This window comes from Xiphophorus hellerii, chromosome 2, assembly GCF_003331165.1.
Source record: "Xiphophorus hellerii strain 12219 chromosome 2, Xiphophorus_hellerii-4.1, whole genome shotgun sequence".
NCBI classification, from domain to species: Eukaryota; Metazoa; Chordata; class Actinopteri; order Cyprinodontiformes; family Poeciliidae; genus Xiphophorus; species Xiphophorus hellerii.
The window spans coordinates 30,552,182-30,567,715 of NC_045673.1; the positions used below are offsets into that span (position 1 = coordinate 30,552,182).

At 39.0% G+C, this 15,534-nt stretch overlaps 2 protein-coding genes across 2 annotated transcripts in view; one reads left to right on the forward strand and one right to left on the reverse strand.

The window, feature by feature from the left end:
* The window catches only part of carmil2 (capping protein regulator and myosin 1 linker 2), a 48,546-nt gene extending 44,594 nt beyond the window's left edge, over nt 1–3,952 (forward strand). Inside the window, 3 exon segments of the mRNA XM_032546842.1 lie at nt 696–785; nt 883–969; nt 1,068–3,952. Coding sequence (XP_032402733.1) covers nt 696–785; nt 883–969; nt 1,068–1,546 — 656 coding nt within the window. The 3' untranslated portion in view covers nt 1,547–3,952.
* A 3,278-nt stretch (nt 3,953–7,230) lies between these two features.
* The window catches only part of ric8a (RIC8 guanine nucleotide exchange factor A), a 28,391-nt gene continuing 20,087 nt past the window's right edge, over nt 7,231–15,534 (reverse strand). Inside the window, exons 7-14 of the mRNA XM_032546831.1 lie at nt 15,012–15,199; nt 14,584–14,678; nt 14,345–14,495; nt 13,036–13,131; nt 12,802–12,946; nt 12,044–12,188; nt 8,860–8,979; nt 7,231–8,153 (exon numbers count right to left, since the gene is read on the reverse strand). Of these exons, the coding sequence (XP_032402722.1) occupies nt 8,078–8,153; nt 8,860–8,979; nt 12,044–12,188; nt 12,802–12,946; nt 13,036–13,131; nt 14,345–14,495; nt 14,584–14,678; nt 15,012–15,199 (1,016 nt within the window). The 3' untranslated portion in view covers nt 7,231–8,077. The remainder of the gene's footprint in view (nt 8,154–8,859; nt 8,980–12,043; nt 12,189–12,801; nt 12,947–13,035; nt 13,132–14,344; nt 14,496–14,583; nt 14,679–15,011; nt 15,200–15,534) is intronic.

Here is a 15,534-nt window from a genome sequence, read left to right on the forward strand (position 1 = left end):
CAATTCACACACGCAGGAAAATCAAAGCGTAATTAGTCCACAAATTAAATTATGGGTACTGAAATTGAGTAACAAAGAGAATAAGTACTGAACATACCAACAGAAATTTTCTGTCAGTTTTACTTTGTTTATCATGAACCAATAAGACTTTCACTGGCTGCATGTTTGGGCCATTTGTCTTGCTTGGAAATTCACACTAGTTTCACCTTAAGATTCCTAACATAAATGCCCATGGACATTTCTCCTTTCATTCTTCTTTCAATATTCCCCCAAACATAGTCTGTGCATTGGCAACCAAATAATTCAACTTTGACCTCATCTGACAAGACTTTATACTTCTAAAATTTAATGGGGTTGTCCAAGTGCCCTGCTGCAAATATTAAATAAGCATCAATATGCCTTTTCATCAGCACTGGAGTTCTGCTCAGTGACTGTACATAAAAGCCGTTGTGGTTGAGTTGATTTCTCATTTTCTCATGGGAAAACTGTACCTGCTATTTCCAGGTCCTCCTGGAAGACTCCTGTAAGAGCTCCTTGGCTCATCTCTAGCTCTTTTGTTTATTATTTCGACTCTATCAGAGAGGAAGATCATTTTTGGATGGTTCTCTTTCATAGCATTCGTTTCGTGTCTCATGCTACTCAGAGAACCGGGGTTACGAAAGTAACCTAAAGTTTTTATTGTTGTGTTCTTTCAGAGAGTCTTCCTAAACTACGCCAACACTTGAAGCCCCTCCCACAGCGCAGAGCTGTATCTGTCCATGAGGAGGCACTGACCATGACGCAAGGTAGAGTTATGGTTTTCATAACATAAATATTACATGCTTGTTTGACATTCCACAGCAGTTACATCACAAATTAGCTTTGAATTTTGATCTCTTTTAGAACTCAAGGCTGTATTACAGAAGTCACCCATCCGTTTCCGGGGCAACCGCTGGGACCTGCCCTCCTGCAAAGAAGATGAAGCACATGGTACAGTTGATGAGAATAACGTTAGCCATTTTGTTTGTTTTTTCTTCTAATCAGTCATTTAATGTTTTCATCTGTGTGCCTGGTTTTCATCCCCACAGCCTGCGCCACAGAAAACAAGCCGGATGATGAAAAGAAGGTCAAGAGTCAGATGGATGAACAGGAGGCAGAGAGAGGACAAGCAAGCTGTGGAGATACAGTGCCTCCAACCAAGCAGCTACTTTCACAAGAGGTAGAAGTACCCAGATGCACTTCATCTGACAAGACTTCTACTGTGATAGAGAGACCTCCTGTACTACCCAGGAAAGTGGAAAAGTTACCTGTAAACCTTGCATCTGAGAGAAAGAGTCCGACCAGAATCTCAGCTTCCTCACCATTGCAAGAAAAAGTCCACAACACGTTGCCAGTTGGCTCTAAATCCACAGAGATATCCCGCATAAGCCCATCCTCCCAGAAAAACAGATCTGTCGCTTTGGATCAGGGTAATAACCCACAAGGGAAAGGAGAGGCACTGTCCCCACAGCACACAAAGATGGCTGAGCCAGCAGAGCACAGAACTGAGCCCTGTCTATTTGACTGATGCACACAACAGTCTGACCTGGAAGAGCTCTGTCACACCACTGAGGTCAGGAAATACGGGGGTAGGAATCTCATGTAATGTGAATGTCCTACTCTTTTGTTTTTGTTTTTCGGCAGCATCATTGTGTTTCTCATCATAGTGTGGGCAAGGCCAGCTTCACAGTTAATTCTTGGGATGAATAATCTTCTTGCACGCTTTTCACTGGAGGGATGAATCTAACATAGATTATGCTCATTTCTGTTATTGAATTCAATTTTATGCTGATTTGATTCATGTGGTCTTTGCTTGTTCTCACCAAAAGGCCAAAATGTTAGCTGGAGCTAGTTAGCATGCACCAATGTGTGTCTGCTGAATGGGTTGATGCAGCTGACAGGTCGTCTTCTGACATAAGATAATTTTTTTGGTACTATTATTTTGTTATCAAACTTAGAGTTTTTAACCACTAGCATGTTGGGTTTTATGTCACTGACCTTTAACATTAAATATGGATTTATGTACTGTTAAGAAAGACTCATTCAACATATTTATGTTTCAACATTTCATCATATGTCAAAAATATTTATTTACACATTTTACCCACACTTTCTTGTTATACATTTAAAAGTATGCTTCAAACAGTGAACTTGATGGTTGTAGTATTTTGTTTGTTTTTAGTTTTTAATCTTCTGGAAATGAGCAATGAAGAACTGCCTTTGTTACTTAGATTTTTTTTTTTTTATGCAGTAGTTCAAGGAATTATGATTATGACCCATCACAATATTGGCTGCAGTAAATAACTCATTTATCTCTGATGAAACAAAAAAATAGTTTTCAAACTAATGTTACTGTTTTTATTTATTTATTTTTCATTATTATTATTTTTATTTTATTTTGCTATGTTAAAACAACTCCAGTCTCAACAACGTTAATAAAATAGAGATTCAGGCATTTTTTTCTCAATGGTTTGAACCAGCATCTTTTTTTTTTTTTTTTTGGAGTAGAGTTTTATAAAGCTTTCTAAAAATGAACTACATATATATTTGATACGGCAGCATGTCTGAAGAACTAAAAAACAGTGAGGGCAGGTTTAACAATAACCTTGCAAAACTATTAATTGGAGAAAGAAAAGTTTAAAACAATGAATATTCTGAACACAGAATAGCTACATTCCACTTGCTGTTTCACAGTTCTGTGTTTGTATGAAAGGTCATTGTCAGTAGACCTGGATATTTAGTCGTGTGGAAGTTCATCCTTCATGACGATTAGTTCCAAGTTCACTTCACATTGATTAGAACGGAAATTATGCATGTACATTGCTTACTACCAATATATTCTGAACAAATAACAATCCTTACAGGAAGTGAACAATGAACATTTGTGTTCATAATTCTTTTTGATTCAAAGCTGTTCATTTGACTTTTTGTTATTATTCAAAATGTGTCATTTGACATCTCTTTAGTATTTGTTGTACAGACTCTGCATCAAGTCCATGTTGCAGAGTAAATCTCACTTTCACCTGTCTTATTGCTTCTGTTGTGAAAAAGAAACTTTCTTACTAAAGGAAGCAAAATGTAAAACTATTGTTTTGATCATGACTTCAACAGCACTTTAAGCCTGATAAGCTTATTTAATAATGTCCTGGTTCTGTTTAAACATGATAGAGAAAAGGTCAAAGTAACAGAGTCCATTAAGCTGAAGCCTTATTACTCAGTTGGTGTTTTGTAAATGCAAACCTACACTCTCTGTGTGCATGCTAATCACAGAGATGGAGTGCAAACACAACACAGTGTGGCTGGAGTACCAACCTGCAGCCGATGTTAAGTTTAAGCTGAGAAAGCAGGTACTGTTGTCAATGTAAGAGTGAACGGAAAGGCAAACGTTATCTATAGTGGCTCCGGTTGAAGACTAATGTGTTGTTTAACTGCCTAAAGTCACCAAGCACTTGCCTATGAAGGAATGTTGCAACTCTTTTCCACATGAAGTATCAATCATTGGTTTCAAATGTCTCTCAGTTTTCTCTCTTAATAGATTTAAATATCGCAAAAAGAGAAATGCTCTCCGTTCATCTTCATCTTAGAACAGCATTGTAAAATTCAAAGATCCACAAAACAAAAAATGAATTCACCAGAACATGTTCACACTGAACACATAGACATATGGAGAATGGAGTTGTTTTAAAATTTCTTATTTTATTTAGCTGTTAGCTCTGAAACAAGACATTGAGACAGTTACCTTTTCGAAGGTAGGGCTTTATGTCTGCACAGCAGAACCTTACATAAAAAGCTACATGCTAAGTTCAGGTAAACATGTATAAAATATTGTTTAAAACTAATTAAACTCTATTTCTGAAACATGTGAGCACTTCAAAACGTATTAGTACAATTATGCTCCAGCACTTACACAACGGATTCATAATGGATAAAAAAATGTTCGTAGTTTGATAGTGATCATTGGGACACTGCTAGAAACTCCCCAAGTCCTCTTTTGCCTCCTGTCGATTTTCTTGGATACCGACTCTTCTCATAAACTCACAAGTAAGCAACATAAGTCTCAATGTTTATGATTCATAACATTACATTAGGACGGTCAGGTTTAGGGCATCAGGCGACACATGACTTATGAGGAACAAAGACTGATTAAAAGTTAGGTACAAGGAACAAATTAGGTGTAGAGCTGGCCAGGTTTGATATGTGCCATCAGTTTAGATTGAATCAGCAGCCTCAAGAGAATGCATTAAATCGGTTGGTATGCTACTTAGACGTTATGGAAGGTATCAGAACCAGGCCTTGCAGCAATGGTTAAAAGTTGATTATACAGTATCATGTAATTTCCAGTTCCTATATGGGAACACATTTTTACATAAATGCTGTCAGATTTGTGATTTATTTTTTGTCACCAGTCATATTGTCGTTACTTTATGAGGGATAATTTTTCACCAGCTCAGTAGTTCACCTGGTCTTTATGTGTCATCTGATGCTATGTGAGATACCAACACCACATTGTGATTTAGCTTTGAAACTCTCAGGGCAGCTGTGAGAAACGACGTGGGATTTTTCTAAACTGTTATGTTCTCTTTAACTTGCACGTACAGAATATTTACAAAACTGCATAAATCAAATTAGTTTGAACAGAGTGTAAATCTATACCTATACTTGTTATCAATTAATAAAAAAAGTATTGACATGTGTTCTACTTCATTTTGTTGCCATTATTCTGGTATTGCTGCCTTTTTTGTTACTAATAATCTAATAAGAAGCTAAAGGAATGAATTTGTACTCTAGACATTGAACATCTTGATAAGTGATCATTTTTGGACTCAGAAGTTTTTACAGCAATCAGCTTTAAAACATGTTAAACTGTTTCTAAATGTTTGAAATGTTACAAACAGTTCCAATCAAACTATTATTTTCTTTGCTGTTAACTATCAAAATGTATCAAATGGTCTATTTAATTTTCTGGGTAGGTAAACTCTAGGTTTACATGAGAAATTTGGCTTCAACTTTTCCGTTTTGATCAAACTAGAGCAACTTTGGTTTATCTGGAGTCATGATTCCCCAGTTTGACCCTGATGCAGGCCACAACTACAGCCACATGGATGAGGTAAATGAAAATAGTTCATTTTGAACTGTCTGGAGCAGCAGCAGGCGAGGGAAACCGGTGTGGAGGAAGAGGTGAGTGATTAATTCAGATATGCAGAATTATAAAAATGTTGCGTTCAGAGGAAGGAGATGGGTTGCTCACACTGCTGATGGTGAATGTGGTGATCTGGAGAGAAGTGCATATATTCTCTGAAGATGAGAACGGGTGAGCGGTTCTGATGATGCTGGTTTCTTACTGGTGTTTCCAGCAGCTTGTCACAGTGGAACGGCGTTGTAAAATTTAATCCAGAGCAACAGAACCAGGAGGTGATCTGAACAGTGGCCTTGAGATAGACAGAGGTGGGGAGTCAGAGAAGCGGGTGACAGATTGAAGGAGTGATGTGGGCTGATTGTGGTGGTCCCAGTGAGGTCAGTTACAAAACTGCATAAATCAAATTAGTTGATTTATGCAGCTATGCAGCATAAACTTTTATGCAGAATGTTTATGTTTGGGTAAATATTCTGCAGGTGTTCAGGTATAAGACACTGGTTAGTGCTGCACTACTGACCAGTGAGGTCAGTAGTCATTGACTGCAGGAGGTCATTGACAGAGAAGGGTAAATTAGACCCAAACTTCACTGTTGGAAGCATCTACCTGCAGAATGAGCTGGAATGAGGAGTCAGGGAAACGAGGAGAAGACTTAGTCTGCTTTGGGGGTCCTGATGAAGACTTTCTTTGTGGAGATGAGTTTAGTGAGGAGAGCAACAATCAGTCCGAAGTCGCTAATGAATCTACTGCAGAAGTTTGTGAACCCCAGGAGACTCTACATCTATTTCCTGGAGTCAGGGATGGGCCACTCCTGGACTGCACAGACCTTTACTGAATCTATCTTCACCTGCCCACCTACAGAGATGTAACCCAAAAAAGTTATAGAAGACACATGGAGCTCACATTTTTCTGCTTTCACAAAGAAGTTATTTTCTAGAAGGCATTGGAGGACTTTTTTTAACATGGACCCTGTGTTCAGTCCAAGATGTTGGAGAAGATCAGGCTGTCATTCAGATACACAAAGATGTTAAGATAGTCATGGAGAATGCTATTCAGGACCTGAAAACCCCAAAAGGCATGACGAACTACTCAAAATGTCCAAAGTGAGTCTTGAATGTGGTGTTCTCTGTAGAAACAGACCAGGTGATATGCAAGACAAGTTGTTGCTTTCTGGACCCACTCGAAAGCAGATGATATCAGAGGGAGTGAGTAAGTATTCTTTATGGTGATCTGATTCAACCCTCAATAGTTAATGCAGTGTGAGGGTTTTTTTCTGTTCAGTGGCAAAAAAAAATCCAACCCCCACTGGAGAGAACAAAGAGCAAATGATACTGGGACTGAGAAAGTCATTGGTAACTTTTTCTATAGCTCTTTGGATTTTGACAGATTGTGAAGTTGACCTGAAGGTAGGGGGGCCCTCTTAATCTTAGGGACAATGTGGTGGTAGAGAGACAGAGTTAACTTTTTGTTGGAGTCTTACTTGAGATTAACTCAGTATTCCGTGAGAATAGTGGATAACTTAATTTACAGGCACTGGGGACAGTTCCAGGGGATTTTTAGGAATGGTGGCATGTAGCAGTTCTTGTGACAGTGCTCCAGGACATAAGATAGGCTGACAAATTAATGAAAAGTTGGCCCATGCTCTGGGTTATCAACCCAGTGAGACAAAAAACACAGTAGTTTAAAATAAGAGGTTTGAGTAAAACCACTATTACAGAAGGGAGAAAACTATGTAAAGCCACTGACATGATCTTCAATAGCTTCCTGACCCACATGTGGAAATCAGACTCAGAAACAATATTTTAAATATTAAGGTAAGAATGTGAAGATCCTCTGTCAGGAGACACCAAACATTCACACACCAAAACAAAAACACTCACATGGATCCCAACATCTACACCAAGAACAATCGTTTATAAGCATCTTTGTGTGAATATATTCATAGGTAAAATATTTAAATAAATAAAACTGTGGAGGTTATTTTTCTATAGCTTAAAGTTAAAGATGTCTTCTTTGTATCCCTGTTTCACTTTTAGACAACTAATGGGCATTTAAAGGAAAATCAAGCAGCTTCTAAATACTGGTGACAGAGAGTTTATTCAGATGCATTCAGTGTACTTTACAGTCCAAACAGCTATTCAACTACAATACAAAGAAGAAACAGAGATTTTCTTGGATTATACTCATAGCGTAATATGTCAATTAAAGTCTAACACAGGAACGTATTCATCAGTAAATGGTCTTTCACTTCTTAAAATAAAACATTTATGGGGCGTCATGAAAAATAACATCCACCTATTTTTATTAAATTCCATTTCAAAAATAAAGCTGACTCTCACATCAAAAAACTAAATAGCATTTTTTAAATACATTTTCTCTACAAGTAAGATCATACATTGTTTGATAAAAAGCATTGCATTCTGAAAAATGCTTCTCTGTGAACAAGAGATTTCATCAAGACCAAAGCGTTTTCCAGAAGCAGGATTATCCTGATTTACAGTCACTGGAATGCTTATTCTGGAAAATCAACACCGGTTGAAGGTTTTAAGCCTGAAGTCAATTGATAATGAAACTAAATCAAATTTGTAGGACAATGTAAACGTATGTATCTTCAGTACACCAGTGCTATTTGGTAGGTAGTCAGTTACTATTGAAACTGAATAAATGTTTTTATTCAACTTTCTCCTGTACACTCCATGCTGCATTCTTATGTTTGCTAAACTAACGCCAAATGTTTTTACCTGTCTTCCATTCAAATTAAGTGGATCAGCATGGTAAAAGTTGTATGATATAATTTTCTGCAGTGTTGTCACAAAGGTTGAAAGGTGATTCAATCTGCTGTCACGCTTGTGTGTTAACTAGGTTTCATCCTCGCTGTCTGGATCAGATGGCTCTTGTGACTGGAACAACGGATTGGTGGCCAGTTTATTCAGATCCTCTGTGGTCATCTCTGTCATCTTCCCATCCTGAATTAAGCTGCATGGGCTGGATCAAATTGATCCTACACAAAGCAGGAAAAGTGTGTTAGCATAGACCCAACACATTTTTACTGTGTGTTAGCACATTAAATACTGTAACTGTTAAAATATGGCAGCTGTTCAAGACAGTATCTCAGTTTTTGTACTTTCTTACTTATCTTTTCTAGTGTAAATAGTTGATAGCGATAAACAGGACTAGTGCTCCATATAAATGCACTCACCACTTTAAGTACACAATTAATTGTTTTTTAATACAAAGAGTGATTCAGCCAATTACATGGTCACTAGACAAGGTGGATATGACTTTCTGAAGTTCCAAGTGATCATCAGATGGAAGAAGAAAGGGGATTTAAGTGACTTTGAACATGGCACGGCTGTTGGTGCCTAACAGGGTGGTTTCCACATTCAGAAACTATTGATCTGATCGTAGGAAAGAAATGACAGGAAGATAACAGGAGTTCAAATAGCAACTTGCTACAACCAGGATATGCACAACACATAGCACATTGGCAAATTGATCAAAAATTGATTGATTGGACCAATGAATTATGGTTTGTGTGCCAGCGCTTTTCATCATAGGAAACTGATTAAGCATTATCTATTCATAACAGGGGTACTCTCACCTGTTAGCTACTGTCTAGAACCGCCCATGAGCAAGGTGTACCTAATAAAGTGACTAGTGAGAATATCTGATAGCAACAAATGTTCTGAAGAGTAGCGGTGTGTGACCTTGACAGTCTGTCAAACATGTTGACCAGCTTCATGGCCTCGTACTCCTTCTGCTCATCTGTCATTCCCTCCATTGGGTTGGGCTGCTCCTCTTCAACAACTCCTGTGATCAGGTTTATACTGGAAACAACATTAACACAGAGGTGAAACAGGAAAAACACAAGAAAAACACTGGAAACTGTCATTTAAAAATTATGCACTTAATGAGTAAAAAATGTATCCATCCAAGTAATTTCTACATTTTTTTAATCATGTTAAGGAATGTGGAAATTGTGGTGCTGAAGTCCAGAAGTCATTTGTTAAGGAACATACAGTACAGACCAAAAGTTTGGACACACTTTCTCATTGAATTCAATGAGAACTTTTGGTCTGAACTGAGTACAGACCAAAAGTTTGGACACACAGTTGTGTCCAAACTTTTGGACACAACTTGGACACAAGTTCACAACTGTGAACTTTTGGTCAGTTCAGACCAAAAGTTCTCATTGAATTCAATGAGAAAGTGTGTCCAAACTTTTGGTCTATACTGTATGTTCCTTAACAAATGACTTCTGGAGTTCAGCACCACAATTTCCAGACCAAAAGTTTGGACACACAGTTGTGTCCAAACTTTTGGTCTGTACTGTATTTTTATTTAGTTAATACCATAGATCATTTTACTGTGATACTTCAGTGATCTTTCTCAGACTGCTACCTTCACATTAAAAATAGATGACTTTTTAATCTGTGTAGGGAGGAAATTTTATATTCTGCCTTCAAAATTAGAAGTTCCAACCATAGGAAAACTTTTGAGTTTACTGTTGAAGCTCAGCAAACAAAAAATATTTCTCCTGTTTAACTTGATAAATACTTTCTCTGAGAAATAAACATAGGTTCAATTTAAAACTCATAATGTGAGAACTGTGTATCTATGAAAAGATTGTCAGATGTTTTCTTTGTTACCTTTTGAAATTCTATAAAGTAATCTTGTTAAAAACATTTACACAAGCAGAAATAGTTTTCTTCATGTAAGTTATACCTCTCAGCATAACTTATTTGGGAGGTTGAAAAGCAATATGAATGAATGAATGAATCCCCAGGGGGACCACATCTCAGTCAGTAAATACCAGCCAGTAGGTTGAAGGTCTTGACTTATGTTTGAGCAAATAGACCCAGAGATAGACCAGAGATACACCCAGAGATAGACAGAGTGGTAGACCAGAGATAGACCCAGAGGTAGACCAGAGATAGACCAGAGATAGACCCAGAGATAGACCAGAGATAGACCCTAGAGACAGACCAGTGATAGACCAGAGATAGACCTAGAGATAGACCAGTAATAGACCAGAGATAGACCCAGTGATAGACCAGAGTTAGACCCAGAGATAGACCAGAGATAAGACCCAGTGTATAGACCAGAGATAGACCCAGTGATAGGACCAGGAGATAGACCACCAGAGATAGACCACGAGGCTAGACCCCAGAGATAGACCAGAGATAGACCAGTAGATATACCAGTAGATCGACCAGATGATAGACCAGAGATAGACCCAGAGATAGATCCCAGAGAGACCCAGAGATATACCAGTAATAGACCAGGATAGACCAGTGATAGACCAGAGATAGACCCAGAAAAGACCAGAGATAGACCCAGAGATATACCGTAGATAGACCAGAGATAGACCATGTATAGACCAGAGATAGACCCAGTGATAGACCAGAGATAGACCCAGAGATAGACCCAGTAGACCAGAGATAGACCAGAGATAGACCAGTAATAGACCAGAGATAGACCCAGTGATAGAGCAGAGATAGACCCAGAGATAGACTAGAGATAGACCCAGACAGACCAGTGATAGACCAGTGATAGACCAGTGATAGACCAGAGATAGACCCAGAGATAGACCAGAGATAGACCCAGAGATAGACCAGAGATAGACCAGAGATATACCAGTAATAGACCAGAGATAGACCAGAGATAGACCCAGAGATAGACCCAGAGATAGACCAGAGATATACCAGTAATAGACCAGAGATAGACCAGTGATAGACCAGAGATAGACCCAGAAATAGACCCAGAGATAGACCAGAGATATACCAGTAATAGACCAGAGATAGACCAGTGATAGACCAGAGATAGACCAGAGATAGACCCAGAGATAGACCAGAGATAGACCCAGAGATAGACCAGTAATAGACCAGAGATAGACCAGTGATAGACCAGAGATAGACCCAGAGATAGACCCAGAGATAGACCAGAGATAGACCAGTAATAGACCAGAGATAGACCCAGTGATAGAGCAGAGATAGACCCAGAGATAGACTAGAGATAGACCCAGACAGACCAGTGATAGACCAGTGATAGACCAGTGATAGACCAGAGATAGACCCAGTGATAGACCAGAGATAGAACCAGAGATAGACCCAGATAGACCAGAGATAGACCAGAGATAGACCAGTAATAGACCAGAGATAGACCCAGTGATAGAGCAGAGATAGACCCAGAGATAGACTAGAGATAGACCCAGACAGACCAGTGATAGACCAGTGATAGACCAGTGATAGACCAGAGATAGACCCAGTGATAGACCAGAGATAGACCCAGAGATAGACCCAGATAGACCAGAGATAGACCCAGAGATAGACCAGTGATAGACCAGAGATAGACCCAGTGATAGACCAGAGATAGACCCAGAGATAGACCAGAGATAGACCCAGAGATAGACCAGAGATAGACCAGTGATAGACCAGAGATAGACCCAGTGATAGACCAGAGATAGACCCAGAGATAGACCAGAGATAGACCCAGAGATAGACCCAGAGATAGACCAGAGATAGACCCAGAGATAGACCAGAGATAGACCAGTAATAGACCAGAGATAGACCAGTTATAGACCAGAGATAGACCAGTGATAGACCAGTAATAGACCAGAGATAGACCCAGTGATAGACTAGAGATAGACCAGTAATAGACTAGTCTATGGTTGACATAACTGGACCAGCTTTACAGGGATGAAGACCTCACACCTTGAACATAAGGTAGACTTTCAACCAATCTAGTAAATTTACAGGTAGATGCTATCTGATGTTGTTTTACAGTTCTGCAGTGGTTCTTATCTGATTTTTAAGGTTTGTAAGGGTTTCACTGCTTGTGTGTGAGCTACTCTTCTGACTCAGCTACACTGACTGTATTGTAGGTACTGACTGCGGCTTTGCCTCTCTGTACTCTTCAGTCTCTGAGTCTTCATCTTCAGAATAGATCCCAGAGTCTCGGCCCCCTCTGAGCAGGCCCCTGGCAGCCAGCAGACCTGCAGCGTTACCGTATCCAGTGTACTTGATGAACCTTGAAACTGGACACAGACATGTCAACATTAAAATGGTTGTATCTCTCCTGATGAAAGAGAAGATTTTAGTACTGACTTAAGCTGGAGACAAACCACATTACTTGTTTGCCCAATTTTCCCAGATTTGCAATAGAATTCTAAAAAAAATCTTCTATTACTGCCACGTAATGGAATGTTTCTTCCTTCAAACTGCTGCCCTTTTGAGAGTTTAATGTACTCAGTTGGCTTTAGCTGGTCTGAAAGATCCTGTAGTCTTGGATCTTCAAGCAGTTAATGTGATCTTTAGTCTTTCAATTGAAAAACATAAACCAGTCTTTTTATTACCTGTGATAACCATAAGTCAGTCTAGTGAGCCTCCAGCCTTAGCCTGTGGTTACATTCACATCCTGCTGTCATTAGTGCGTTCTGGTTTTGATTTGTCTTTGTGTGTCTTGGTTTCTAAATTCAACTCTTTTTGCTTAGCTTCATAAGTTCTTCCGCAAAACCTGCAGGTTCATGTCAGCCTTGCTAATCTTTGTTGTGTACCACTGTTTAAAGTCAGATTTTGTTCATCATCAGAGATGAGTTATATATTTTTGCATCACTATAAATCATTTCAGCCAATGGATATTTCTCTCACCACTTTCTTTGCAGAGCACAAAGAGGAATTCAGCAGCACAGTCCTTGACATCGGTGTCGATGTGTGTCATGAGACGGACTAATTTGTTCCTGAGAGCACTGCCGACTTCTGGCCTGTTTTTCACATCGCGAAGAGGGGGCAGCACCTTAACAAAGCAAAAACAGAAGACAGTTCCGAAGCCATTGGCAGCAAACTTGCTCATCTATCAGCTTTGTGGCTCCACTCCATACGGACTTTTGACCTGAGGAATTTCCTGGTCTCTCGGTGGATGCGGGAACTCTCAGTCAGTAAGTTTAGAGATGGGAGTAGAGCCTCTTTTAGCTTATGGCCCTGGTGAAAAGACAAACATTTATCTATTAATCAGCTGTCAGTCTGCCTTGTAACAGACATATATGTAACAGAAGTTATCTACAGTCAATGTGGTGTCATGTAATCATAAAAAAATTGTACTACTTATTTATCACTTGAGCGTCCTAAGGTTTAATTACAAAGCAGAAGAGCAGTTCCACCAGGTGTTTGCTAATTGCTGCTGCCGCTAGTCTAAAAAAAAGTGAATGAGGAATGTGGAACTTTGAGAGCAAAGCTCCACCTTGTGCACCCTGAATGGTTGCTATGGGAGATTTATGGATTTTTCAAACATGTAAGAACGAATCAAAGCAACACTCCAGGTATGTGTTTTATGAGTGAATAACATTATAACATGATGTAAAGCTCAGAAAGTTGATTTTACATAATACCCCCCTTTAAAACCTGCACAGCATTAATGTTTTTATATTGTAAATGTGTTCTTCCCATACAATCCTTTTATCTTATTTAAATATATTTTTCATTTTTGCTGCTGCTGTGACATCTGAATTTCCCCAAAGTAGAGCAACAAAGGACATTTCTCTTCTTCCTATTGTATCTAGTCTCAATGAGTGAGTATACTTAAATTTGATTGGTGCTTCAAATCTCAAGTTAGGGGAGCAGTACAGTCATGGTTTTAAAATAATGACAAAGCTCACAAATTTGAAATACCTCAAAATGTAAATCTTGAAATACATTTCAAGATCTAACCATATTCTGTCATGCTTTAAAAACTTTGCCTTTTTCCATCACTACACAAATTATCTTCAAATTTCTACTTAAGCTTTCCAAGCAACATAGAAAAATCCACCCTGGTAAAGAATTCAGAACATACCAGATGAAGACAACTTTGAAAGCTCCTTGGTTAGGTGACTTATTGAGAGTGTGAAGGCTGTTCAGAAAAAGCCCATTACTATTATGTTAAATAGGCATTTACCAAGCATTAGAACATCCTGGAGCATTCAGATTGATTGTCCAGTGGTTGAGGAAAGGTAATCCAACAAAGTTGCATACTTCTATTGTTAAAGCAGTTAATCTTCCCTTTGTAAAACCATATGATCTGAAATGAGTAATTATTCATATAGGTGGTTGCCTTTCTTTATGTTAACTTGGACAAGCTTTTGTTCTCATCAACCCTTTGAAACAATTGTACTAGAGGCTAAGAGAGATAACTTCTATATCTACAGTGTTATCCTACACGATCAAGTTTTTTCTCCATGAATTCCAGCAGCATGTTCACAGCATCCATGTTGACCCCCATGTACTCAATCGAGCCATTTTCCACCTTGGGCAATAACAGCACATCCAAACAAGGCAGCGGGAGATTCCCCAGTAAATTCACAGTATGGCTGAAAATACAAGGAGAAATACAGTAAGAGGTTGGCCTCAAAGGGAAGCCATGAGTGTATAATTGAAGTGAAGAGTGTGTTATCAAACCTGTGGAACTCCTCAGTCCGCTCCTCTCCGTCTGCTCGGCTCATCAAACAGTGTCTCAGGAGAGCGCCCAAGTGTCTGTACTCTACTGCCTCTTCCTTCTCACACACACACACACACACGCACGCACCACACGCACACACACTGAGTGTTTAGAAGAGTGCGCTCATCTCATTAGCTCAGTGTTTCTGTAGCAACAGAAAGCTGCTCTCTGGCAGTCCATGTTTAGCACAATGAAACATTACAATGACAAATCAATAGAACAGATGCTCTTCTGATAGTCCATCATTTCCTTTTCTGTCCAGTAACTCATCAGAGAAGCAACGACAAAAAGGAGGAACAAAACGACTGAGATGCATCCTAACTCCTATAGTGATCAAACTGACCAATTAACAGCAAATTGAAACTTCGCATGAAATGTTCCTTCTTACCTCATCAACCTTGCGTCGGTTTGTGTTAAATGTGATATTGAAAAGTATTTTCAGTATTTCCATAGCTAACTCTGCCTGCTGCCTGCTCAGTGGGGGAAGTTCCTCGGGTGGAAAACCTTCATACCCTGCTCTGGCTGTCACCAGCGACTCTGGCCAACACAGACAAAGGGTTGCTTCCAACTGGTTGCCTAGGACACACAAAGGACAGCAAATTCTCTCTTCGTCTTTACCATAGCACAACTGTTTCATTACAAATTATTCTCAGCAGTACAGTCATGGATGAAGGTATTGTCAGTCACACAAATAGAATAGAAGTACTTTATTCATCCCAGCAGGGAAATTAAGTGAATGGCTACAGGATATGTAGATATTTTTATTTTATTTTTGATCTTTCTATGGGATTAAGTAAAACATTTTTACAGGTTTCATGAGGCCTTTATTAGCTGACATACTCAACATCAACGTCTGAGTTTAATTTTGAGAGATCATGAGCCATTCTTGTCTTCCTAGTTTATGGAGTTGA